At 38.6% G+C, this 27,698-nt stretch overlaps 1 protein-coding gene across 5 annotated transcripts in view; it reads left to right on the forward strand.

The window, feature by feature from the left end:
- ADAM23 (ADAM metallopeptidase domain 23) overlaps positions 1–27,698 on the forward strand; it is a 160,224-nt gene that overhangs the window by 20,502 nt on the left and 112,024 nt on the right. For all 5 annotated transcript variants that reach the window (XM_067026671.1, XM_067026674.1, XM_067026672.1 and 2 more), the window contains exon 3: positions 23,393–23,469. In XM_067026671.1, coding sequence (XP_066882772.1) covers positions 23,393–23,469 — 77 coding nt within the window. The remainder of the gene's footprint in view (positions 1–23,392; positions 23,470–27,698) is intronic.

A 27,698-nucleotide genomic window follows, 5' to 3' on the forward strand; every position in this document is an offset into this window, starting at 1 on the left:
GCGTGTTTAACTTCTTTTCTTCGTGATGTTAGTTAGACCCCTGTCTTCCCATATGGCCCCACGTGCATGCATGACAGAGAAGGCATACTTAGAATCAGTATAAATGGTGACCTTTTATTTAGCCCCAAGGCACAGGGCCCTCTTGAGGGCTATGAGCTCTGCCCCTTGGACAGATGTACCCGGAAGGAGGGCTTCCACTTCTAAGGCTTCCTGATGAGTTACTACTGCATACTCAGCCTTTTAGAGTCCCTGGTCTATGAAGCTTCTCCCGTCTGTAAACATTTCTATATCTGGATTTTCAGTCAGGTTGGGTCTGCTAGAATAGACGTCTTCAATATTTGTGTACAATCCACAAGCCACGGAGTACAGGCAGTCTCTAGAAGCTGGAAAAGGTAAGGAAACAGATTTTCTCCTAGATCCCTCCCAGAGAAACTGCCCTGCTGACACCTTCAGTTTAGGCTCTAGACTTTGATTTTGGACTTTTGACCTCCAGAAGTGTAAGAAAATTATTTGTATTGTCTTAAGTCACAAAATCATAGCAATCTGTTACAGCAGTAATAGGAAATTAATATAGGAGTCAAGAATGACAATAAGGCTTTTTCCTGGGGAATAGTGCTACAATTTCCCAATATGGGAAAGGCTGGGGAGGAAAGAAGGCTAAGAGAAGACTGAACCTGTCCCCTTCAAGTGGACAGTTGGTCATCATACAGATAAGTTGATGGGCGAGTTGGCCCTGGCCTCAGGGGCAGGTCAGGATATGATGGAAATGTGGGAGCCACCAACATATAAATGGTATTTAGAGACCTGGGGTTTACACCCCTGGAGAAAGCATATTACATTAAAATCATGGAGACACAGCTTAGTAACTTCCAAGCAGAGGCCACATACAGAATTATTCCCCCTCATCTCTTGCTGTTTAAATTACAGTTGTTTTCTTTTGAGTCACCAAATGATATTTCAAAAGATAATAAGAAGCTGCCACTTAGGAAGGAAAAAAATAACCCCAACATTAAGCCACCTTTTAAAAGATCAAATGTCTGGAGTGTGCAGATAGTTGCAGTATTTCTTTCTTCATTTTTTTTTTTTTTTTTTGAAGAATACATATGAGCTCATTTAACAGATTTAAGCCTATAGTTTAATTTGGGGGGATCTTTATGGGCATAAATTTTTAAGAATTTGCTTCTTAGGTGGATAACCTTTAACTTTTGAGAGAACCATACTCCCCTTTTCTGATGGTACTGGTTGTTTCCTGTTGTTTTGTTTCAAGGGCTTTGGTGACAATTGACAGTGAGCTTTGAAATTAAGGTTAAATTTTGTGTAAAGGCAACACATCTAGAGGAATCTATATATATTCATATATCTCCTGAACATATAGATTAAGGATTCTCAACCATGGACAGTTTTACATTCCCCAGGGGACATTTAACAATGTCGGGAGATATTTTTGGATGTCCAGATGGGGTTGGGATGCTACTGGCATCTTGTGGGTAGAGGCCAGGGATGTGGCCAAACATACCACAGTGTACAGGACAGCCCCCAACCCTGACCCACATCAAAGATGTGCTCAGCCTAAAATGTCAATAGTGCAGAGGTTGGCAGACCCTGTAATAGAACTTGTAAACCTACAGGTTAGGAAAATGGGAACTATTATCTTTCTGTCCCTTAACACGTATGCTCTTCCTACATAAATCTGGCTGCACACTGAGCTGGCAGACTTCATTTTGCTGCCCTGATGTAAGTACTACAACATTCTTGCAGATTCTATAATTTTTATTTTGTGAGAAACTGGCTAATTTAGTGTTAACTGGAATGGAAGGCACAAAGAAGGATTTGAAGTCAATTTATTTATTTATTTGCGGTACGCGGGCCTCTCACTGCTGTGGCCTCTCCCTTGCTGAGCACAGGCTCCGGACGCGCAGGCTCAGCGGCCATGGCTCACGGGCCCAGCCGCTCCGCGGCATGTGGGATCTTCCAGGACCGGGGCACGAACCCGTGTCCCCTGCATCGGCAGGCGGACTCTCAACCACTGCGCCACCAGGGAAGCCCCTGAAATCAATTTAAATGGCTTTTTGGGGGGCTAAAATGAAAGTGTTAAATTTATTATAGTCATATTTTAGGAAAAAATTTCATATTCTGTAAGCAGTTTTTATTTTGGACTACTTATAAAGTAGTACTAACATTGTGCCCTTGCTAGTCATGACTAATTAAATACTGCCCTGATGTAGTTATTTGCTTATTTCGGGTAAAAAAAAAGTCACTTGATATAACTATAATTGAAATAAAATAAAATTGTAAAAATTGCTTTGCTTCTTATTGTTTGGCACTATTGAAATAGAAACGTTGTGATTTTAAAAAAGTATGTTGAGGAAAAGTCTACTTCCTGTCATTTACTAACTTAAGTAGCAGCCCAAGGAACAGATGTAGGAATGAACAGATTTGTACAATGATCTTCAGTCTTTTCATTCCTAGATTTTGCAGTATGAACTTTAATTACTAAATTGGTTAGAGACTTTGAGAAACTTACATTATTTAGTAGGATGGGGGATATACCTTAATGTCTGCAACTTAAGATTAAACCCCTAAGTGTAAATTGGTGCAGTCACTATGGAACAGTATGGAGGTTCCTTTAAAAACTAAAAATAGTTACCATATGATCCTGCAATCCCACTCCTGGATACGTATCCAAAGAAAACTGTAATTCACAAAGATACGTGCAATGTATATGAACATACAATGTTTATAGCAGCACTATTTACAATAGCCAAGACATGGAAGCAACTTAAGTGTCCATTGACAGATGAATAAAGAAGATGTGGTACATATATACAGTGGAATATTAGCCATAGTAAATAATGAAATAATGCCATTTGCAGCAACATGGATGGACCTAGAGATTATTATATCAAGTGAAGTAAGTCAGAGAAAGACAAATATCACATAATATCACTTATATGTGAAATCTAAAAAAATGATATAAATGAACTTATTTACAAAACAGAAATAGACTCACAGACATAGAAAACAAACTTATGGTTACCAGAGGTGATAGTGAGGGTTGGTGAGGGGGACATAAAGTATGAGTTTGGGATTAACATATACACACTACTATGTATAAAATAGATAAACAACAAGGACCCTACTGTATAGCACAGGGAACTGTATTCAGTGTCTTGTAATAACCTATAATAGAAAAGAATCTGAAAAAGAATATATATACACACACACACATATTATAAGATATATATAAATAACTGAATCACTTTGCTGTACAGCTGAAGCTAACATAACTTTGTAAGTTAGCTATACTTCGATTGAAAAAATAAAAAAGAAATATTTAGAAGTTGTATGTTTTAATTCTCCAGGGGAATTAGGAAATTGAGAAAATGGGCTAAATGTTTCTTGTTAATAAAGAGAAGAAAAATCCAGTTAAAAAAAAGATTAGGCCCCTAAGATGGTAGATACAGTTAGAAAATTAAAATCACGAGGTGTATACCTTTAAAAATTCCTAAAATGAGGTATATGACAATGTATACCTAAAAGCAGTGACCAGTTTGAAATATTAAAAGTAGTTAAGATAGCACGACTTTCAGAATATGAAGATGACTTTTTGGAAATCAGTGATAAGCATCGTATTGTTTCTTAGGAATACTTAATAAGATACATTAAGGCATTTTTTTTTTTTTAATTTTTAATTTTTATTTTTTTTTGCGATACGGGGGCCTCTCACTGTTGTGGCCTCTCCCGTTCCGGAGCACAGGCTCCGGACGCGCAGGCTCAGCGGCCATGGCTCACGGGCCCAGCCGCTCCACGGCATGTGGGATCTTCCCGGACCAGGGCATGAACCCGTGTCTCCTGCATCGGCAGGCGGATTCTCAACCACTGCGCCACCAGGGAAGCCCCAACATTAAGGCTTTTAACCCATGTGATTTGTTAAAGAACTAACATCCTCATTTGCTAATCATTCTTTTGTAATTTTAACACATATATACAAGACATATGAAAATGATGTTCTTGGACTTGAATTCTTTTTTTTTTTTTAACATCTTTATTGGAGTATTATTGCTTTACAATGGTGTGTTAGTTTCTGCTGTATAACAAAGTGAATCAGCTATACATATACATACATCCCCATATACCCTGTCTCTTGCGTCTCCCTCCCACCTTCCCTATCCCATCCCTCTAGGTGGACACAAAGCACTGAGCTGATCTCCCTGTGCTATGCGGCTGCTTCCACTAGCTATCTATTTTACATTTGGTAGTGTATATATGTCCATGCCACGCTCTCACTTCGTCCCAGCTTACCCTTCCCCCTCCCTGTGTCCTCAAGTCCATTCTCTATGTCTGCATCTTTATTCCTGTCCTGCCCCTAGGTTCTTCAAAACCATTATTATTATTATTATTTTTAGATTCCGTATATATTTGTTAGCATATGGTATTTATTTTTCTCTTTCTGACTTGCTTCACTCTGTATGACAGACTCTAGGTCCATCCACCTCACTACAAATAACTCAATTTCGTTTCTTTTTATGGCTGGGTAGTAATATTCCATTGTATATACGTGCACATCTTCTTTATCCATTCATCTGTCGATGTACACTTACGTTGCTTCCATGTCCTGGCTATTGTAAATAGAGCTGCAATGAACATTGTTGTACATGACTCTTTTTGAATTATGGTTTTCTCAGGGTATATGCCCAGTAGTGGGATTGCTGGTAGTTCTATATGTTAGTTCTATTTTTAGTTTTTTGAGGAACCTCCATACTGTTCTCCATAGTGGCTGTATCAATTTACATTCCCACCAACAGTGCAAGAGGGTTCCCTTTTCTCCACACCCTCTCCAGCATTTATTGTTTGTAGATTGTTTGATGATGGCCATTCTGACCGGTGTGAGGTGATAACTCATTGTGGTTTTGATTTGCACTTCTCTAATGATTAGTGATGTTGAGCATCCTTTCACGTGTTTGTTGGCAACCTGTATATCTTCTTTGGAGAAATGTCTATTTAGGTCTTTGGCCCATTTTTGGATTTGGTTGTTTGTTTTTTTGATATTGAGCTGCATGAGCTGCTTGTATACTTTGGAGGTTAATCTTTTGTCAGTTGCTTCGTTTGCAAATATTTTCTCCCATTCTGAGGGTTGCCTTTTCATCTTGTTTATGGTTTCCTTTGCTGTGCAAAAGCATTTAAGTTTCATTATGTCCCATTTGTTTATTTTTGTTTTTATCTCCATTTCCCTAGGAGGTAGGTCAAAAAGGATCTTGCTGTGATTTATGTCATAGAGTGTTCTGCCTATGTTTTCCTCTTAGAGTTTGATAGTGTCTGGCCTTACATTTAGGTCTTTAATCCATTTTGAGTTTATTTTTGTGAATAGTGTTAGGGAGTGTTCTAATTTCATTCTTTTACATGTAGCTGTCCAGTTTTCCCAGCACCACTTATTGAAGAGGCTGTCTTTTCTCCATTGTATATTCTTACCTCCTTTATCAAAGATAAGGTGAGCATATGTACGTGGGTTTATCTCTGGGCTTTCTATCCTGTTCCACTGATCTATTGTCTTGATTACTGTAGCTTTGTAGTATAGTCTGAAGTCAGGGATCCTGATTCCTCCAACTCTGTTTTTCTTTCTCATGATTGCTTTGGCCATTTGGGGTCTTTTGTATTTCCATACAAATTGTGAAATTTTTTTGTTCTAGTTCTGTGAAAAACGTCATTAGTAGTATGATAGGGATTGCATTGAATGTGTAGATTGCTTTGGGTAGTGTAGTCATTTTCACAATGTTGATTCTTCCAATCCAAGAACATGGTATATCTCTCCATCTGTTTGTATCATCTTTAAGTTCTTTCATCAGTGTCTTATAGTTTTCTGCATACAGGTCTTTTGTCTCCTTAGGTAGGTTTATTCCTAGGTATTTTATTCTTTTTGTTGCAGTGGTAAATGGAAGTGTTTCCTTAATTTCTCTTTCAGATTTTTCATCACTAGTGTATAGGAATGCAAGAGATTTCTGTGCATTAATTTTGTATCCTGCTACTTTACCAAATTCATTGATTAGCTCTAGTAGTTTTCTGGTGGCATCTTTAGGATTCTCTATGTATAGTATCATGTCATCTGCAAACAGTGACAGTTTTACTTCTTCTTTTCCAATTTGGATTCCTTTTATTTCTTTTTCTTCTCTGATGGCTGTGGCTAAAACTTCCAAAACTATGTTGAATAATAGTAGTGAGAGTGGGCAGCCTTGTCTTGTTCCTGATCTTAGTGGAAATGCTTTCAGTTTTTCACCATTGAGAATGATGTTGGCTGTGGGTTTGTCATATATAGCTTCTATTATGTTGAGGTAAGTTCCCTCTATGCTTATTTTCTGGAGGGTTTTAATCATAAATGGGTGTTGAATTTTGTTGAATGCTTTTTCTTATCTATTGAGATTATCATATGGTTTTTCTCCTTCAATCTGTTAATATGGTGTATCACATTGATTGATTTGCATATATTGAAGAATTCTTGCATTCCTGGGATAAACCCCACTTGATCATGGTGTATGATCCTTTTAATGTGCTGTTGGATTCTGTTTGCTAGTATTTTGTTGAGGATTTTTGCATCTATGTTCATCAGTGATATTGGCCTATAGTTTTCTTTCTTTGTGACATCTTTGTCTGGTTTTGGTATCAGGGTGATGGTGTCCTCATAGAATGCGTTTGGGAGTGTTCCTCCCTCTGCTATATTTTGGAAGAGTTTGAGAATGATAGGTGTTAACTCTTCTCTAAATGTTTGATAGAATTCGCCTGTGAAGCCATCTGGTCCTGGACTTTTGTTTGTTGGAAGATTTTTAATCACAGTCTCAATTTCAGTGCTTGTAATTGATCTGTTTATATTTTCTATTTCTTCCTGGTTCAGTCTTGGAAGGTTGTGCTTTTCTAAGAATTTGTCCATTTCTTCCAGGTTGTCCATTTTATTGGCATATAGTTGCTTGTAGTAATCTCTCATGATCTTTTGTATATCTGCAGTGTAAGCTGTTAATTCTCCTTTTTCATTTCTAATTCTATTGATGTGAGTCTTCTCCCTTATTTTCTTGATGAGTCTAGCTAATGGTTTATCAATTTTGTTTATCTTCTCAAAGAATGTGTTTTTAGTTTTATTGATCTTTGCTATTGTTTCCTTCATTTCTTTTTCATTTATTTCTGATCTGATCTTTATGATTTATTTCCTTCTGCTAGCTTTGGGGTTTTTTTGTTCTTCTTTCTCTAATTGCTTTAGGTGTAAGATTAGGTTGTTTATTTGAGATGTTTCTTGTTTCTTGAGGTCGGACTGTATTGCTATAAACTTCCATCTTAGAACTGTTTTTGCTGCATTCCATAGGTTTTGGGCCGTGTTTTCATTGCCATTTGTTTCTAGGTATTTTTTGATTTCCTCTTTGGTTTCTTCAGTGATCTGTTGGTTATTTAGTAGTGTATTGTTTAGCCTCCATGTGTTTGTATTTTTTACATATTTTTTTCCTGTAATTGATGTCTAGTCTTATAGCATTGTGGTCAGAAAAATACTTGATATGATTTCAAGTTTCTTAAATTTACCAAGGCTTGCTTTGTGACCCCAAGATATGATCTATCCTGGAGAATGTTCCATGAGCACTTGAGAAGAAAGTGTAATCTTCTGTTTTCAGATGGAATGTCCTATAAATATCAATTAAGTCCATCTTGTTTAATGTATCATTTAAACTTGTGTTTCCATTTATTTCCGTTTTGGATGATATGTCCATTGGTGAAAGTGGGTGTTAAAGTCCCCTACTATCATTTTATTACTGTTGATTTCCCCTTTTATGACTGTTAGCATTTGCTTTATGTATTGAGCTGCTCCTATGTTGGGTGCATAAATATTTACAATTGTTATATCTTCTTCTTGGATTGATCCCTTGATCATTATGTAGTGTCCTTCTTTGTCTCGTGTAATAGTCTTTATTTTAAAGTCTATTTTTTCTGATATGAGAATTGCTACTCGAGATTTCTTTTGATTTCCATTTGCGTGGAATATCTTTTTCCATCCCCTCACTTTCAGTCTGTATGTGTCCCTAGGTCTGAAGTTGGTCTCTTATAGACAGCATATGTCTGGGTCTTGTTTTTGTATCCATTCAGCCAGTCTGTTTCTTTTGGTGGGAGCATTTAATCCATTTACATTTAAGGTAGTTATCGATATATATGTTCCTATTACCATTTTCTTAATTGTTTTGAGTTTGTTACTGTAAGTCTTTTCCTTCTCTTGTGTTTCCTGAAGTTCTTTTAGCATTCATTGTAGAGCTTGTTTGGTCGTGCTGAATTCTCTTAGCTTTTGCTTACCTGTAAATGTTTTAATTTCTCCATCGAATCTGAGTGAGATCCTTGCTGGCTAGATTAATCTTGGTTGTAGGTTTTTCCCTTTCATCACTTTAAATATGTCCTGCCACTCCCTTCTGGCTTGCAGAGTTTCTGCTGAAAAATCAGCTGTTAACCTTATGGGGATTCCCTTGTATGTTGATTGTTGCTTTTCCCTTGCTGCTTTTAATATTTTTTTCTTTGTATTTAATTTTTGATAGTTTGATTAATATGTGTCTTGGCGTGTTTCTCCTTGGACTTATCCTGTATGGGACTCTCTGCGCTTCCTGGACTTGATTGACTATTTCCTTACCCATATTAAGGAAGCTTTCCACTATAATCTCTTCAAACATTTTCTCAGTCCCTTTTTTTCTCTTCTTCTCCTGGGACCCCTATAATTCGAATGTTGGTGCATTTAATATTGTCCCAGAGGTCTCTGAGATTGTCCTCAATTCTTTTCATTCTTTTTTCTTTATTCTGCTCTGTGGTAGTTATTTCCACTATTTTATCTTCCAGGTCACTTATCTGTTCTTCTGCCTCAGTTATTCTGCTATTGATTCCTTCTAGAGAATTTTAAATTTCATTTACTGTGCTGTTCATCATTGTTTGTTTGCTCTTTAGTTCTTCTATGTCCTTGTTAAATGTTTCTCGTATTTTCTCCATTCTATTTCCAAGATTTTGGATCATCTTTACTATCATTACTCTGAATTGTTTTTCAGGTTGACTGACTATTTCCTCTTCATTTGCTTGGTCTGGTGGGATTTTACCTTGCTGCTTCATCTGCTGTGTATTTCTGTCTTCTCGTTTTGCCTAACTTATCGTGTTTTGGTGTCTCCATTTCACAAGCTGCAAGTTCATAGTTCCTGGTGTTTTTGGTGTCTGCTCCCAGTGGATAAGGTTGGTTAAGTGGGTTGTGTAGGCTTCCTGATGGAGGGGACTGGTGCCTGTGTTCTGGTGGATGAGGCTGGATCTTGTCTTTCTGGTGGGGAGGACCATGACCAGTGGTGTGTTTTTGGGTGTCTGTGAACTTATGATTTTAGGCAGCCTCTCTGCTAATGGGTGGGTTTGTGTTCCTGTCTTGTTAGTTGTTTGCCATAGGGTGTCCAGCACTGTAGCTTGCTGGTCATTGAGTGGAGCTGGGTCTTAGTGTGGAGATGGACATCTCTGGGAGAGCTTTCACCATTTGATGTTACATGGGGCCGGGAGGTCTCTGGTGGACCAATATCCTGAACTTGGCTGTCCCACCCCAGAAGCTCAAGCCTGACACTGGCCAGAGCACCAAGACCCTGTAAGCCACATGGCTCAGAAGAATAGTGAGAAAAAAAAGAAAGAATATAAAATAAAGTTATTAAAATAGAAAAAAATTATTAAAAATAAAAAGTAATAAAAAAGAGAAAGAAACAAGAGAGCAACCAAACCAAAAAATAAATCCTCCAGTGATAACAAGCACTAAAAACTATACTTAAAAAACCCCAAAACCAAAAACCAAAAACAGACAGTCAGAACCCTAGGACAAATAGCAAAAGAAAGCTATACAGACAAATCATACAAAGAAGCATACACATACACACTCACAAAATGAGCAAAAGGAAAAAAAAATGATAAAAATATGTATATAAAAAATTTAAAAAGGGAGAGAGCAACCAAATCAATAAACAAATCTCCCAATGATAATAAGCTCTAAATACTAAACTAAGATAAACATAAAACCAGAAACAAATTAGATGCAGAAAGCAAACCCCAACTCTACAGTTGATCCCAAAGTCCACTGCCTCAATTTTGGGACGATTCATTGTCTATTCAGGTATTCCACAGATGCAGGTACATCAAGTTGATTGTGGAGATTTAATCCACTGCTCCTCATGCTGCTGGGAGAGATTTCCCTTTCTCTTCTTTGTTTGCACAGCTTCTGGGGTTCAGCTTTGGATTTGACCCCGCTTCTGCCTGTAGGTCAACTGAGGGTGTCTGTTCTCTGCCCAGACAGGACGGGGTTAAAGGAGAAGCTGATTAGGGGGCTCTGGCTCACTCAGGCCGTGGGGGAGGGAGGGGTACGGAATGCATGGCAAGCCTGCGGTGGCAGAGGCTGATGTGACGTTGCAACAGCCTGAGGTGTGCCATGGGTTCTCCCAGGGGAGTTGTCCCTGGATCATGGGACTCTGGCAGTGTGGGCTGCACAGGCTCCCGGGAGTGGGAGGTGTGGATAGTGACCTGTGCTCGTACACAGGCTTCTTGGTAGCTGCAGTAGCAGCCTTAGTGTCTCATGCCCGTCTCTGGGGTCCATGCTGTTAGCCGCGGCTCATGACTGTCTCTGGAGCTAGTTTAGATGGTGCTCTGAATCCCCTCTCCTCGCGCACCCTGAGAAAATGGACTCTTGACTCTTAGGCAGTTCCAAACATTTTCCTGGACTCCTGCCCGGCTAGCTGTGGAGCACTAGCCCCTTCAGGCTGTGTTCACACAGCCAACCCCAGTCCTCTGGGATCCTACAGAAGCCCGAGCCTCAGCTCCCAGCCCCCACCCGCCCCAGTGGGTGAGCAGACAAGCCTCTCGCCCTGGTGAGTGCCGGTCCGCCCCGATCCTCTGTGCGGGAATCTCTCCGCTTTGCCCTCTGCACCTCTGTTGCTGCGCTCTCCTCCATGGCCCCAAAGCTCCCCGCTCCACCACCCGCAGTCTCCTCCCGCGAAGAGCCTTCCTAGTGTGTAGAAACTTTTCCTCCTTCACAGCTCCCTCCCACTGGTGCAGGTCCCATCCCTATTCTTTTGTCTCTGTTTTTTCTTTTTTCTTTTGTCCTACCCAGGTACGTGGGGGAGTTTCTTGCCTTTTAGGAAGTCTGAGGTCTTCTGCCAGAGTTCAGTAGGTGTTCTGTAGGAGTTGTTCCACATGTAGATGTATTTCTGATGTATTTGTGGGGAGGAAGGTGATCTCCACGTTTTACTCCTCCGTCACCTTGAAGGCTCCCCCTGGACTTGAATTCTTTTGGAGAAATTTATAGTGCGTATTATACCTCTTGGGTTGCAAAGTGATATTGTTTTAGTAGAAAATGTTATTGTAAAACCCAGTGAGTGGGTTGCTTTGTACTGATGTCTGTAGTCCCCTTCTCTCCCGCCCGCTTTCTCCCCAGTTATCTTAGCTTTCTCATTTAAGCCCAAGTTATTTCAGACAATAAGTTATCTGCTGAATGACACTTTCCTCATTAGTTCTTTTACTGGAATTTTTTTGTATCCCCAGCATTCATTCATTTATTCATTCATTCATATGCACAATCATTTATTTAATCGTCACTCAGTAAATGCTAATGAAAAGATATATCTATATGTTTATATCTAACTTCTAAATCCACATATCTATTTGGATATATAATGTACATATCAAACTTAATAGGTTTAAACAGAAGTTCTGGTTTCCCACTGCCACTTTGTCCTCCTGCAGCGTTCCCCATCTCAATATATTACTCGCTCCTTCTGGTTATTTAGGCTAAAAATTCTGGTCATTTCCTTGGTCCCCTTATTTCATTCATAACCAATATCTGATCTGTAAGCAACTCTGTTGACTCTGCTTTCACTGTCTACCCAGAATCTGACCACTTCTCATGAATTCCACCGTTACTACCGAAGTCCAACCCACCATCAGTTCCTGCCTGGATTATTGCAACAGCCTCTTAACTGGACTTTCTGCTTTCTCCCTTGGTCCCTCATCTTTAGTCTATTGTCAACGCAACAGCCTGAGTGAACTTTGAAAAATGGAAGGCAGATATGTCACTCTTTAGCTCAAAAACCTCAGTGACTTCCTATTTCATGAAGAGTAAAAGGCAGAGTTCTTACAGTGGCCTATAAGGTCCTATACATTTGACCCCCTGTTGCTTCCCTAACTTCAGTGCCTATGACACTCCCCTTGACTCACTCCACTTGACCCAAACTGGCCTTCTTGCAATTCTTTAACATACCAAGTATGCTCCTGCCTCAGAACTTTTGCAACCACTGTTCCTTCTGCCAGGAATTCTCTTTCCCCAGATATCCATGTGGCTTGTTCCTTCACCTCCCAATCTTTGCTCAAATGTCACCTTTTCAAAGAGTTCTTCTCTGTCCATTCTATTTAATTTTATCACCTCTTTATACTGTACACTCCCTTTGCCTCTTACTTACTTTATTCCTTTTACCTATAGCATTTATCACCATCCAACTTGCTTTAAATTTATTTGTTGATTCTATTTCTCCCCACTGCCCCTCAATACATACTAAAATGCAAACTCCAGAAAACCAAAGCTTCAGCTTGAAACATGGTAGACACAATAATTATTTGTTGAATGAGTAAATGATTTCATATGTGATGTAGAAGCCAATGAGGTCACATATAATCTGAGGAAGTAGATGTATTTTGAAGTACTATTTTTATTTTTGTATGTCTTCATGGTTCCATCTTATTATAGGTTCTCATGTAGAAATAAAAATGAGCTTTAATGAACCTAAAACATTCTGTAGACATAGTGATATCTATTGTTTGCTTACTAAAATAGTCAGGATATTCTGCATAGCAGTCAGTATTCTAAATTCTAGTTTTAAAAATTGTGTGACTACAGGCTGTGCAGTGGGCATTTTGAAGAATTCTATGGAAGAAGTCTTCTAACATGTTAGAAAAAATGAGATCACATCAATATTAGCTTTTCCACATCTAACTTTGAGTAAGGTATGTGTAGTGCACATAATATTTGTTTTGAGTAAAATTGTGTTACATGACAGTTGTGAGCCTCTATATCCGGAACACACTTTAATGGTGTGACTTAGGAAGCCTAATGGCACCTGCATGTTTGAAAAATGGGAAAATCCATTTTTGGCATGGCCCCCAGTTTGAAAGTTACTCTTTCCATCCAAAAGGGCAGAAGGCAACCGATCCATGGTCATAACTAAGATCAGAGCAAAGGACAGAGCCAGACACAGCTGAGAACCAGAAAACACAGAACTCTTTCTAATCCATAGATGTAGACAGAGCTGGGTTCCTGTGGACAAAAGGAGTTTCCACTCCAGTGACACAGAACTTGTGACCCACATCTTGCAGAGGGTAGTTAAGGGAGGCAGAGACCTCTTAGGAATACTGTTGTCAAACAGCTATGTATTTACCATGAATTCGTAAGCAGAGCCTGAAACATTTCTTCAAATAGAAATAACAGAGCTGGTCTAGAGATCCCAATACAAATCAGTTCTGGGCAAGAACAGTGTTAGATCCACCAGTGAAGATCAATAGAATCAAGGTAACTCAAGAGAAGAGAGATCTGGCCTGGACAGGTCTGCTTCACCTCCCTTGGTTATACATTTCCAGTTGTTTTTTAATGAGGGAGATCTGGAAATTAATATTTGAATTTACTCTGTGTCATTTATGGTTTGCTGTATGTAACAATGCTTAAGTGAACTGTGTAATTACTGTATCATAGTTCTCATTTTGTATTTCAGACTCATTCATTCTTAACTAATCTGTATGTGGTCATCATAAAGATCCAAGCGAAAGAACCTTCTTTTGCTCTAGATAGATATTTGAGTTGACTTGAGTCCACTGGGCTGTTGTACGTAGCATTCCAAGGACCAGAGTGGGCAGACCAAGAAAGTAGGGCTCATCATGGAGAGCTGCCTCTCAAAGGCTTTTTCCTTTCAGGAAAGTATTAAAGTTATATAAGCAAATTTAAAAAACCTGTCGGGTAATGAGTCAAAGCCATTAAGCATGGAGCTTGATGTTTTTTGTTTTCCAAACCTTATACCCTACTTCTGTTCTTTTATTTAAATTATTTAGTGGGTGTTCAATAATTCTGGCTAGAAAGACAGAATTTGTTCTTGCTTATGATGAAAGTGTCAGCAGTGAGAGACGCACTCCTTGGAGATGCACAGTTTGGTGATATAGAAACTGATGAGGAAAAAGAACAAGGTGAATCACACCTCAGCTACTAGATTAATGCATCATATTAAATGTTACTATTCAGGAAAGACAGCAGAAAGAAACCGCTTCCATGGTAACTGTTGTCAGAGTTGTATTTTTACTCATCTTTCGGAAAATATATGAAAGCCAAATAATATAGCTCTAGTGATACTTGTAATGATTTACTCATTTTCAAATAGCAAGAGCTCTGAAGGCTTGATTTCATCTCTCTCTTGAGTTGGCATTGCCAGTTTAATATCCAGCCAACATTAATCACTGAGGGTGAATATATAGAAGACAGTGCGTATAAATGTCCAAAGATGGTTTATCAGTGAAAGTGTATTGTTACAAAGTTCTCCTGGGTTGCTGAGTGATCACTAAGGAAGATTTTAGTGTGACTCCCTCCCCCACACTCAATAATATTAGATGTAGCTTCTCTCCTTTGGCTGGTCATGAGGAATTTTACAAATACATTTTCAGTAGAGAGAACTCATGATTTATTCACTGGACTATCTGTTTGGATTATCAATGCCTATTTTCTCTCTTTCTCTTCAGTGTCTATCTTTTGTCTGTATCAGACTTCGAGAGCACTTCAAACTGAGGGGTAGGGAAGAAAAGGGAGGAAGATGAAATTGGATTCTCTTTAAAACTGGTTTATTTAGAAAAGTGCTCTCGTAAAAGATTTGGTCAGAAATCAGAGTTCAACCCGCTATCCTTTTTTCTGTATTATCAGATTGGATAATTGAATGTTGGCTTGATTTCTTTCAGAGCAGACGTTCTATCTTTCTTGGCTAGGCTGGCCCAGAGAACAAGGTCATACAGTGACCTGCTTCCTTCAATGGGAGATGCTGATCTGCTGTGACCTGTGAGAAGACTCTGCTTTGCTGATGTTTTGGTATTGTTTCTGTAATATCCATCTAGGCTAGGACTTCAGCTTCCTAGTTTCAGGTTAAAGGATAGATTAATTAACAAAATACCTTAGTATTTGTTGGACTTGTATGTGTTCCCATAACTTACTGACCTCGTGCAATGCTTATTTTGTAATAAATTACCATGTGTTAATTCTCACAATTAAATTCTACAATCCAAACTATAGTTTAACCCTCCAGAGTGGAAGACTTCCTGTCTTTTACTTTAAAGGCATGTTTCTTAAGTCTCTATTTGTTAGCAAACACTTGGAAACACTTTGAAATATCATCCTATTAATTCAGTCCTAGAGCTATCTGAATTCTATCTTTAAATGCTGAGAAAGACCTCTCCAGCAAGCTTTTCTTAGCTCTCTCTAGCCCTCAGCATTCTCATTCCTCATATTTAAATGTACTTGCTACCCATACCGTACACTCGTTCATATTAAATTGAGTAGTCAATCATGGTTAAATAATATGTGACATCTTTACAAATAATATTTACTGTTATCATTTAATTGAAGTATTGTATTTCTCTTTGGTTTTTCATTTCATTTCCCTAACCAGATTATAGACTTTTTGATCTAAATACTAATTCTTCTATATCTGTATATCTGCCACAGTATATCACCCAAGGTAGGGAGGGATTCAATGCAAGTTTGTTAATGGGTTAACCAAACCAATGCAAGTTTGTTAATCCTGTGAAATGGAACATGCTAGAAGTAAACTTGATGATATTCTCTCCCACGAGCTACCTATTTAAATGCATCTTGGGAAGAACATTGAACAAATTAATTTGTAAAATTGCCTTCATGTAACATTTGCAGCTGTTCCACTTCTCAGGAAAATGATTCATATTATTTTAAATACACTACAACTTGAACAAGGTCAAAGCATAATACCTAATGGTATTTAGCAATGCAAATATAAAATTTGCAAATTTTGCAGAGTCTAAATGCACATTGGATTTTCTAGGAGGTGTCCAGCTATATTGGGAGGGAGTTTTTAAGGTAGAGCTTGACTGATAACCTTTCCAAAACATTAGTATAGTTTTCTTCTTCTGTTTTTCTCTTCCTCCTTTTACTTTACCCCCTCCTTTCTAAATTATTGAGCTCTTTCTATGTGGCCAACCTTTTCTAGGAACTTTTTGTTACGTTGTTATATAATTTAATCATCACATACATGCTGTTGGTAAGCTATTATTATATATATTTTAATGACCAGGAAACATTGAGGTTTGGAGGTTTAAGGACTTCTGGCATGAACTTGGCACTTTTTCTCACTGAACCTCATCTTTCTTTCTTTGATGTGTGGCCTTGGATAAAAATATCATTTAACCCCTCTGTGCCTTTTAAAAATATTTTTCTTCTATAAGAGGATAATAAAAAAGTCTGCCATACTAGCTTTATGTTATTCTAGATAATTGAGATAAAACACAAGAAATATACTTTAAGACTCCTAAAACATATTCCCATATTTGAGGTTTTGCATTATACAGAAAAAAGATCCACATGCTGGACTTTTATGTTTCTCTAGCTGTGGGATAGACCCAGATTGGTCATGTACAGAAAAGCCTGTATGAGCAAAGAAAGTAACATATTTTCTCATTTATTTATTTATTTATTTTTGCTGATAAATCTCAGCTACACGGCTTTATTCAATAGAATATTAGATCAGTTCGGTTCTCAAGTTGTGATTTTATAAGACTTATGAGAAAATCTGTTGATAGTGAGATTGCTTGACATTTTCTTTTACATTTTGCTCCTTTCTCACTTCTTCTTTTTCTTCTTTTTTTAATATTGGTGTATAGTTGATTTACAATGTTGTGTTAGCTTCAGGTGTACAACAAAGTGATTCAGTTATGCATATACATATATCTATTCTTAAGAAAGTGATGTATTTTCCTGAAACTGATTTCAATTTAAACTTGGCAGTTTATTTCTTATTGCAGTTTAATTATTTGGGTCACCGGATTCTGTATCTCCTGTTTTTCTATGAAGAGAAAAACATACTATGCAACCAAGATGGATGCAAGACTCCCTGGTGAAGGAACTCAACCCATTCTTTCTTCAGCAACTCAACCTGTTACAACAAAGCATGCTTCTAGTATCTGATTAGCTGGTTCTCTTCCTTCCTTCTTAGTTGGGGAATTTCCAAAGCTGTCTTCTCTGAAATACCATAAAATGTTCTGGAACTCAATAGAAGAAGGTCTTTGAAATTGTATGAACTTTTCCCACTGTATTTGAAGAAAAAAGGGTGGAAACTCTTGAAGGATCTAGATCTATTGAAAAATCATTGAGAGTAGGGGAAAAAACCATGAGCAAAAAGATAAAGGGAGGGAAAAAAATTTCCTGAAAATGTTATAGTTTATGCACATGTGCACACACAGACACACACACCATATATGTTTGATATTTTAATGAACATAGAATAAACAATATTATCATAGCAATGAGGGAAATAAAAACAAGAAAAGGGACTTCCCATATATATGGACATATTTTTCTTTCTTTAAGTAAAAACATTGTGTATTTCATCATTTTAATGAAAATCTTTTAAAGTGTTCAATACACCCTCCTGAATTCTTATATAGAGGACCCTCACTGTCATTGTGTACTTTCTAAGGAGGCAATGCTGGAAAGAATACTAAATCAGGAGACCTTGCCCTGGGCTCCAGCTCATTCTTCTACTCACCAGCCATGAGACTGTCCTGTTCATTTCCCCTGTTTGGTCTCAGCTGCTTCATGTGCAAAATTCAGGCAAAATTTAGAAATATATTTTGCCCAGGGGCAACCCGCTTCAAGCTCCCTGTCTGTGAGCCAATATTGTTCTGCATTTCCTCCAATTAACTCTGATGATGTAAAAAGATTAAAATGCATCCGCCATGGCAGAATGGCACCTTGAAATTTTAACATCTGTGACTCCATAGTTCTGTGATTTTCTGCTAATTATGTGGACCAAATTTGGTTAAGTGGGGAAAATTCTCTGATTTTTCTGACAAAAATAAGAAGAAAGAAAATTTTTTCTGCATTAAGATGTACTTTATAATGTGATGAATATAATAGTTACTTGATGGACATATTAATATTTTGCATATCTTTCTGTTATAAATATATTAGGGAACCTTATTTCCCAAAGGGATTGCAAAAAAAAAAAAAAAAAAAAAGGGACTTCCCTGGCAGTGCAGTGGTTAAGAAGCCACCTGCCAGTGCAGGGGACACGGGTTAGATCCCTGGTCCGGGAAGATCCCACATGCCGCAGAACAACTAAGACGGTGCACCACAGCTGCTGAGCCTATGAGCCACAACTACTTAGCCCGTGTGCCACAACTATTGAAGCCCATGCGCCTAGAGCCTGTGCTCCTCAATGAAGAGTAGCCCCCGCAATGAGAAGCCTGTGCACTGCAACAAAGAGTAGCCCCCGCTAGCTGCAACTAGAGAAAGCCTGCACACAGCAACAAAGACCCAATGCAGCCCCCCCCCCCCAAAAAAAAACCAAGAAAAAATTTACCTACAGTCTCATTAGTAATCAACTGTTTACCTGTTTTACATTTTCTATGATCCCTTCTGGCAGAGAAGACAGTTTTATTAATCTGGCTTCTAACTCTAATTATAGCATTTTTCTCTCTCAAGCACCTTCTTTCCTAGAAGCCCACAGCTCTCCTCTTTAGGAAGCAGAGCTTATATCATCCTCCTGGTGTCTGCTCAGGCTTGCTTGATACCTTCCAGGTCTTCTGCTCTCTGTTTGTAAAGCATTTTCTTGTCTTACTGCTATGCCACTCTGGATATGTTTCCTTTGTTACTTAAATGAGTGTCTCCCTAAATAAACTGAATATATCTTAAGAGCAGGGAAACTTCTTCTGAATTTTCCTCTGTTACCCAAACCATGTACCTTATAGAGCATAGTAAAGTAAAATACATGCTCAGTGGATGTTGTGATTGATAGTGTAGACATCTCAATTCAAGTTGCTCATTTTCTACTGAAATATGAAATTCAGTCTTGTAATATTTTCTGAATTCTGAGAAAGTGTAAACTGTTCATTTCCCATATTCAGTTATGCACACACTCTGTAGAATTTACAACTCCTTACAAGTAGTAAAGAATACTAAATGAATACTTCTTATGTATTCATTTTTGCATGAAAACATATATATCCTGGAAATACCTGCTTTTTATTTCCATAAGTAGATAGTCATCTTTTTCTCTTGTTTTCATGTCCATATTAATGTTAACTAGTCTAGACTGTAAGTCCCAAGAAAACATAACTGTGTCTTTCAGCTTATATAATGTACCTTACCCAAAGCCGAGCATTTATGATTGCTTAGTAGCATAACATTGCTGGATAAGATGCAAGGCCAATCTTAGGTGAGGAACCTAAAAGTCTTCTAAAGTTATTTAACATGATACCATGAGGTAAAAAAAACAGAGAAACAAAAGCACACTGTTAGGATGTATAAATTGTTCTTCAGTGAAGGAGGTTTGTGTATGTAATTGAGTTTCGTTGTTTCTGTTTATAGAGCTCCTGTAATTTCCCTGTGCCAGATCCTGAGTCAAAAGAAAAATCTCAAAGTGCTTAGGCAACAGCTGTTCTCAGTCTTTCAGGGTGGTAATTCTGAGCCCTGGCTTGTGCTTATTCTTGTCATGAAATGACGCTCTTTGACTTTAAAACCCTGCATTCTTCCACAGTGCTATTACAGTGACAGGTCTTGTAAAAACATGCGTTAATCTTTAAGTCTGTTTAGCAGATATCCCAATGGAGAAAATAGCCCATTATGACCTTACGTGTGGTTCATGAACTCTTCTCTGAAGTATTCTGTGATTTTGTATCATTGAACACATTCCTAAATCTCGCTGTGCAGGTCCTTCTTTGTAAAAGAAGAGCAACACTCTTTGAGGTAGTCTTTGTGTTTTCAGTGGGTTTCAGTGGTGCTGGTCAGTTAGTCAACTCCAAAATATTTAATAAACCATAAGTGATATGGCTGTATATTATAAAAACTTTCTACCCATCCCAGCCATTCTAATTTTTCTGTCATTTGGAAGAAGTGGGTTAATATGAAATAAAAACAAATAATATCAAAAAATGTAATTTGTAAAACAATAATGATGAGGACTCATTTCACCTGATTTGAAAACATATTTAAAATTGACAGTTATCAAAACTATATGCGTGGTATTTTGTTAAAGAAAAACGGATCAGTTGATATGGAATAACATAGAGATACCAGAAGTTAAAACTTACTTTAATCATTTCTAGGACAGAGCAGAAGTAACAGAATGATAGGGAAAAGTAGCATTTGTCAGGTATTTATTTTGGTCTAGAGAAGAATCTGTACTCTGTGTACAAATGCAGAATGTATAGCAAAGGAAAGAGAAACAGAATGTAAGAAAAATAACATACATCACTGGATTGAAATTACTTAAAATGGATACAGATATTTTAGATGAATATACGAATTCCATTTGCTAACTATGCAAGGAAGATGAATGTTTAAGGAAATCTTAAATCACTTTATAGGAAAATGTGCTACCTCTCAGCATTAAAGTGAATTCAAATGTTAAAACGGTCTTCCCGATAAAGGTAACAAAATCAGATTTCTTTTTTTCCTGTGGAGAAACAAGAATGCTGTTGATGACATTGCACTAATTGTTTCAGTTGGTGTGGAAAGTAATCTGTCAATATGTTTGAATCATAGTGTTGGTATTGATGATGATGATGATGATGACGACATATGCCAGACACTGTGCTGAGTAAGTGGGGGACATTTAAAGGAAAGCTCTGTGTCTTGGCCACACGTGTGTATATGTGAGCAGACACGTCATTGATCATGTCACACAAAGCCCCACAGTCTCCTGCCCACCTTTACAGATTCATTGTTTGACGTTTCCTCCAAAAGCCATTTCTACAGGCCATATTCATTAAATATTTTTTTAAAGTTTCTTTTCCATATTCATTTTTTACTCTATTTTTTATAGACGTTTCCTCCCAGGTCCTGAATGTCTTTTCTTCTCTTGGCAGGAAGATTCTTACTCATTTAAAAAAATTGTGTTCAGGGCTTCCCTGGTGGCGCAGTGGTTGAGAATCCGCCTGCCGATGCAGGGGACGCGGGTTCGTGCCCCGGTCCGGGAAGATCCCACATGCCGCGGAGCGGCTGGGCCTGTGAGCCATGGCCGCTGAGCCTGCGCGTCCGGAGCCTTTGCTCCGCAACGGGAGAGGCCACAACAGTGAGAGGCCCGCGTACCGCAAAAAAAACAAAAAAACCAGACCTACAGAGATTTGCCTAAATTTCAAAACGCTAAAATTCAAAACGCTTTTCTTTGGAATATTCATTTGGAAGTTTTGCTTCATTTGTTTTGCAAAGTGATAAATTATGTGTAGTTTTTTGTTTCGTGCGTACTCTTTTTACCACAATATATTCTTGTTTATAAAGATTCTCAAAGAAGTACATTTTTCACCTCTTTTAGGTCAGGGTGCCGTTAATGAACTCTTCTCTACTAATTAGTATTCCTAAGGGAAATATGCCTAAGGACCTATCTTATTTTCAGGAAGTAAGGTTGTTTGTTTTTTTTTTTTAACTTTTGGGACCCAGAGATGAAAAATTTCCCCTTGTACAAGTTATTCATCAAATAAAAATTTTCATGCAAAAATTAATGCTTTAAGACTTAAGAATGCTTAAGAATGAATTTAGATTAAAGACTCTGTGATATTTATAGTAGATAAATAGAGGTTCTGCTACAGATGACAGAGACCATACCTGACAAGATAGAAATTTCTTTCTCTCTCAAGGAGTTGTCTGAATACAGGAAGCTCACATCAGTGATGATGACCCGGTTCTACTGATACATGGTTGTTTGGGGTAGACATGGCGTCCCATGGTATTAGGGATTGAGGTGACTTCTCTCTCATTGCTCTGTCTTTAAAATTTAATATGTTAATTTCCTTTTAATTTTATTTATTTTACAGAGTGACTATCTGATCAGCAGTTATGCTTGACAAGAAGTAGAAGTCATGGTTCATTTATAGTATTTTATAGGTTTGGCATGGTAAAAGAGTCCTGACAATAAAAATTTGGTTAATTAATTGAAAGTTCATGTCTTTGGGGGAAGGGTTGTTAATGTACAACTGTTCGCAAGACCCTTGTGGTATGAGTTGTGGAGCAGACCATCCAGGGTGGGAAGCAATCATACTCATTGCAGAGGGAGGGACACATGCTGTGCTCCTGAAGTCCTGAGTTCGTTCCCAGCAGGCGTGCGAAGGAGGCTTCCTGGAAAGTAATGGTGTTGGGCTGCCCTTGAAGGAGGAGTAGGATGTCGACGAAGTGGAGGAGAAAGGCCAAGAGGAGCATGGGGTGGCATTGAGGGGAGGGGGAGTGGAAAGTGTCTGGTTGCCATACATGTAGCACTTCACATACGACACCCACTGTACCTCAGGAATGAGGTCTGGAGGAAGGAGGTTTGTGTGTGTGTAGGGGGTAGGTGTTGCATGTATCCTTGTCCTTTTTTTTTTTTTTCTCCCTGATTGGGTGACAAAAGAGAGTTTTATCTTGGATAATACTTTAACAAAACTTCATTGATTTGTTAATTTATGTTATGCAAGACGCTTCTGTGAGCTATACCAATCTTTAATACCTAGAACATATGATTCATGTTTAGATGAGATTATCTTTGTATTTGGATTAAATCACAATGAGGACAGTGTTTGTAAATATGTGACTTTCAAAGGGGGATATAAACTCTCGTTATCCACGAAGGGCCTGGTTTGAAGTGCTTTCTGAAGTTAATAGGTTGTGCTATCCCATTTTACTGGCACATTTTGCTGATACATCATTTAGAGAAAGTTCCAATTCCTGATGAAGAGCGGAGCACTGACGTGAGTTTTCACTTAGGTGTGCAGAAAGAATCGGTTAGCTTTGTGCACAGAATAGGCTGAAATCAAGCTTTAATTAGTCAGACTTTTGCATAATTCATCACGGTCCCTTTGAAAGTTCAGTTGAACCTGCTCTTAATCTTTGTCACGATGGGTCCCTTTTAAAGGACTTTTATTAGTTCCTTGCTGCACAGACATTTAGGTCTTCCAAGTAGGGCCATGACAATGCACCTGATCTCTTCTTAAAGAAATGAATTGTTACATAAGGATCCATAAAGAAATGAATCAGTCCATAAAATTTTCTTCTTATTAAATGTCATTCTTGATATCAATATAATCATCTTTAAAGATAGGAAAGTAAGCTAAGGTTCTTTCTGTCTTTTTGAATCCATAGGCTGTCCATCTGGCCCAGGCAAGCTTCCAGATTGAAGCCTTCGGCTCCAAATTCATTCTTGACCTCACACTGAACAAGTAAGTATTTAGTTATGATCCTGTTAAGAAGTAAGTGCAATAAAACTCTATTTCATGATAATATTTTAGTCAAAATAATGTCTGTTGTTGAAGCAACTGATATTTTCTAGCTGATTATATGTCATATAGCACTTAAAGAAAAATATAAAAGTCTGAAGTTAATTCTTTTAATAATAAAAATATCTTTTTATTACTGAAAGAAGAGGCATTTAACATTGAATTTGTTAAAAATCTCAAATACAGTACTTAGATATTGTGATTTTAAATGGAACAAATATTTAAAGTAATGCTAGTTAATTAAGTGCTAACTATAATCTTTACAATATATAGCAAGCATGATAAATTACTGACTCAAGTATAGTTAGACTTCAGTCTAGAAATTCCACTTTACCTTTCAGTATGCAATTCACACGACTTCTGTATGAAGAACAGAAGAACAGAAGAAAATGATGACTTACAAATACCTATTTTGAGAAGGTTCTTTGCTTCGTAATTTGCTCTAATACAGTTTCTTAGAAATTTTGGTCCTGATGAAGATTTACCCGATTTTTCTCTGAGCATGTGTTTATGTTGATATTTAAATGCTATTTCCCAAGTTGGAACCAATTGCACAGATGTCTTCGTACAAAGCACGAACAAGAGCTGTTGCCTTAAGCAGGGCTCTTCAGCCTCGAATTGAGCCAGCAGTGAGCCTTTCTTTGGTGAAAGAGCTTTCCTGCATGGTTTTCTTTAGTTTAAGAAGCTCCAGTCAATATTTTAAACTCTCATCAGTATTTTGACCAAGACTGCATTTTTGCCAGAAAAATACCACGTAATGCTATCAGACACTATAATGTGGGTGACCACAGTCAATATCTGAGAAATTACAGAAGACTATAAAGAACAACTATTAAATTTCTTGTGTGCCAAATTCTGTGAGCTCTGCAGAAAAAAAGATGCAGGGTCAGCTTGGGTGCTCCTTACTCAAGTGTAATTGCAGCTTTAAGTCAGAATGAATCAGCAGAACTCAGAATTTCCTGTGTTGAAGATATTGCAGGTTTTCCTCTTTGAGTCTGCTGAGCATTGGTTGAGTTCCTTTTCACCATGCTGGGTCAGCACTGTGCCTGCGAAAGGGTCATATGGGGACATCCAGGGTACTTAGAGGTCTGGAGACACATCAGAAAATTATTTACCACTAATATTTAACATGCAGAGGAATCAAATTGAGCACCTTCTATGAGCAGTCCTTGACTTAAGGAGCTTATAGTCTACTTGGGAGAGGTTAATAGATAAACATATAAATTTAGAGCAGTGTGAAATTGGTTGTGCTGGAGATAAACATGGAATGCTATGGTAGCACTAGAGAGAGGAAGCTCTCCAGGCTGGAGGAGTGTGAAAAGGCATCTTAGGAAAGGTGATGCTTGAGCTAAATCTTGGAGGGCAAGTGCTAGTGAGGAAGGGAAGTGTTGGGGATGGATGGAGAGAGAGAGAGAGAGAGAGAGAGAGAGAGAGAGAGAGAGAGAGAGAGAGAGAGAGAGAGAGAGAGAGAAAATGGAGAATTGTGTTCTAGGCAGAGGAGAGAGTGTGTGCTAAGGAGGCGGGCCATGTAGCAGTGTGGCATGTTAAAGGGAGAATGAGTCTTTTGTTGAATTTCTTGGTAAATTACAAGGTTGAGGGAGGTGAGTCAGAAGAGGTAGGCCCAGGGACAGCTCAACTCATGCAAGATCTTGTATGTCATGCTCAGTGCTGGGCTATTATCCCCTAGACTGTGAAAAATGAAGTAAGTAAGTAGATAAACAGAAGTTCTGTTCTCAGGAAGTGCTAAAAGTCATGGAGAGGGAATACTTTTAAGAAGTCTTAGATTGATAAAGCTCATTAGGATTGCTTTGATATGGGTGAAAAGGCAGAAAGAAGAGTTAAAGTTAACAGGTACCTTGATTGCATAGCTGGGTGGAAGGTGGTATCCAGGTGAAATGGGCAGCACAGGGAAAAAACAGGTTAAATGGTGAAGAGAAAAGAATGTGAAATCAGAGTAGGCATAATTGATTTGAGGGGCTTTGGGACATACATGAAGCCATGTCTAGGCAGTAAATGGATATAACAGTCTAAAGCTCAGGGAAGAGGTGGGGGCTAGAGATAGTAGAATATGAATGTTAATGACAAACGTGTTTGTGAATGAGACCATGTTCATTCAGGAAGGGTGGGTAAAATAAGGAGAGCATAAGCTGGGAAGATTGTTAAGGGTTGAGGAGAGGAAGAGGAGACAATGAAGGGACAGAGAATGAGTGATCAGAGTAGCGGGAGGAGAATCAGGAGCATGATTGAATAGAGAGTGTCAAAACAGAAAGTTGTGATATATAGCCTCACATGCAGTAGAATGATCTAGTGAGATAAAGGGCAAAGATTGCCTTTGTATTTACCTATTAAGTAATCACTGATGGTCTGAAGGCAGCAGTTTCCATAAAGTTTGGGGGCAGAAACCAGGTTACAGTGGGCTGGGAGTGATTGAGAGGAGATGGTTTGGAGACAGCATTGCTCATTGGGTAAATTTGGGTGAGAAGGAAAGAGAGCTAGAGTAGTAGCCAGAAGAAGACATTGGGGTCTAGGAAGGGGTTTTTAGGGATAACAGAGCAAGTGTTAGGCTGACAAATGGAGATGTTAAGAGTGAGAGATGAAGATACAGAAGAGAGGAGATAATTTATGGAGCAAGATCTGGGTGAAGATAGAAGGGAGTGAGAGCAAGAACACAAGGGCAACTTAGTTTTGAACCAGGAGAGACAGTTCATTCCTAACTTGTATGAAGGTATTAGGGCATATGCAGGTAGAGATAAGTTTTGCAGGAGAAGGGATGGAGTTCAGCGCATCTCTGAAGATTTCTATCTTCTTGGAGACTGCATTATCTACCATTGGGATGGAGAAGGAGGGTGGGTTGGGCTTGAGGAAAATGATGAAAGTTTAGGCTAACATGGTGAGAAATGGGTGAGGAAGCTCACCAAGGTCATGTTAAAGAATTTATGAGCCATCTGCATTAGAAGTCATATGTTATGTGTCGGTCTTTGTGTCATTGTGTCTGATGGTATTTTATTTTTTTAACCTGGAGTGCTCAGTAACTCCGTCACTGCACTGTGTGGGGGAGGAAAGGAGATTGTAGTGTGGAGCAGCGTTCATGTTTGCTGGTGGTGACTCAGAGGAAGAGCAGTGGAGACAGAGCTCTTTGAATACTGGTGAATAACTAGGGTAGTTTGCTATCAGGATCCAGTTTGGGTAAGAATGGAGATGAGGTCAAGAGGACAAGGAAAAAATGGAGGTCTCTGTAGGGACAAGTAAATGCAGTGAGAGGGAGACCATGAGACCTATAATCACATGGTATCTCCCCTGTTCAGAGTCCTGAGCCTTCCGAGCGCAGCCTGTGTGTGCAATGCTCACATGACCTCCGGAGACAAGGGAATTGGGTAAGAGTGTGACAAGTGTTGGCCAGGGTGGGTCTCTAGTTTAAATAACTTTCGATGGCTGTGATTCACTAACGTTCAATGGCTGCTCCATTAGAATGAACGTAAAGAGTCAAGAGAATTTTAAAAATCAGTCATGGGGAAAGAGCTTCTGAGCAAAGAGGAATCTCATTTTCACCAAAGGGTGGTCGTTGCCACACTATTTACAACAATTTTAAATTGTTAAGGTGGGGAAGGGCAAAAGGTGTATGATAGGTATACGAGCTCAGTGAAGGAAAGAAGGCATTAAGGTGTTAACATAAACTAATCAGAGTGATATCCGCAGAATCTAAATGGTTAATGACCTCACCAGGGCTGGACTGCCAGCTTGTGAAGACTACCCTGATGTGAGTTCCTGGGAGGAGAGCTTTCTGAGTCTGTGCTTTCATGGATTGAACAAGTGAGGCCTTGGCTTGCTGAAGCATCTCATGGCAGAGGTGCGTGTTTTAATTTAGCCAACAAATATCGAGTGAGCATCTGCTCTATGCCTGCAATTGCTGTAGGTGCTGATGCTGCTGGGAATGAAATAGACAAGTTCGCTGTCTCCCCTCATGGAGATTTGTTCTAGGGGAAGACAGACAGTGAATCACTAAATAAAGACAAGTGGATTGAGAAACATATAGCTGGGCTACGTGATGGAAAGAGACTTCAGCTGGGAGTGGCCAGGGTGGTTTAGATGTCACAGAAGCCAGAAGGTCTGTCTGAGGAGGGACATGAGACCTGATCATCCAAGATGAGATACCACATGAGGCTGGAAGGTGA

Source organism: Kogia breviceps, chromosome 2 (genome assembly GCF_026419965.1).
Source record: "Kogia breviceps isolate mKogBre1 chromosome 2, mKogBre1 haplotype 1, whole genome shotgun sequence".
Lineage (NCBI taxonomy): Eukaryota > Metazoa > Chordata > Mammalia > Artiodactyla > Physeteridae > Kogia > Kogia breviceps.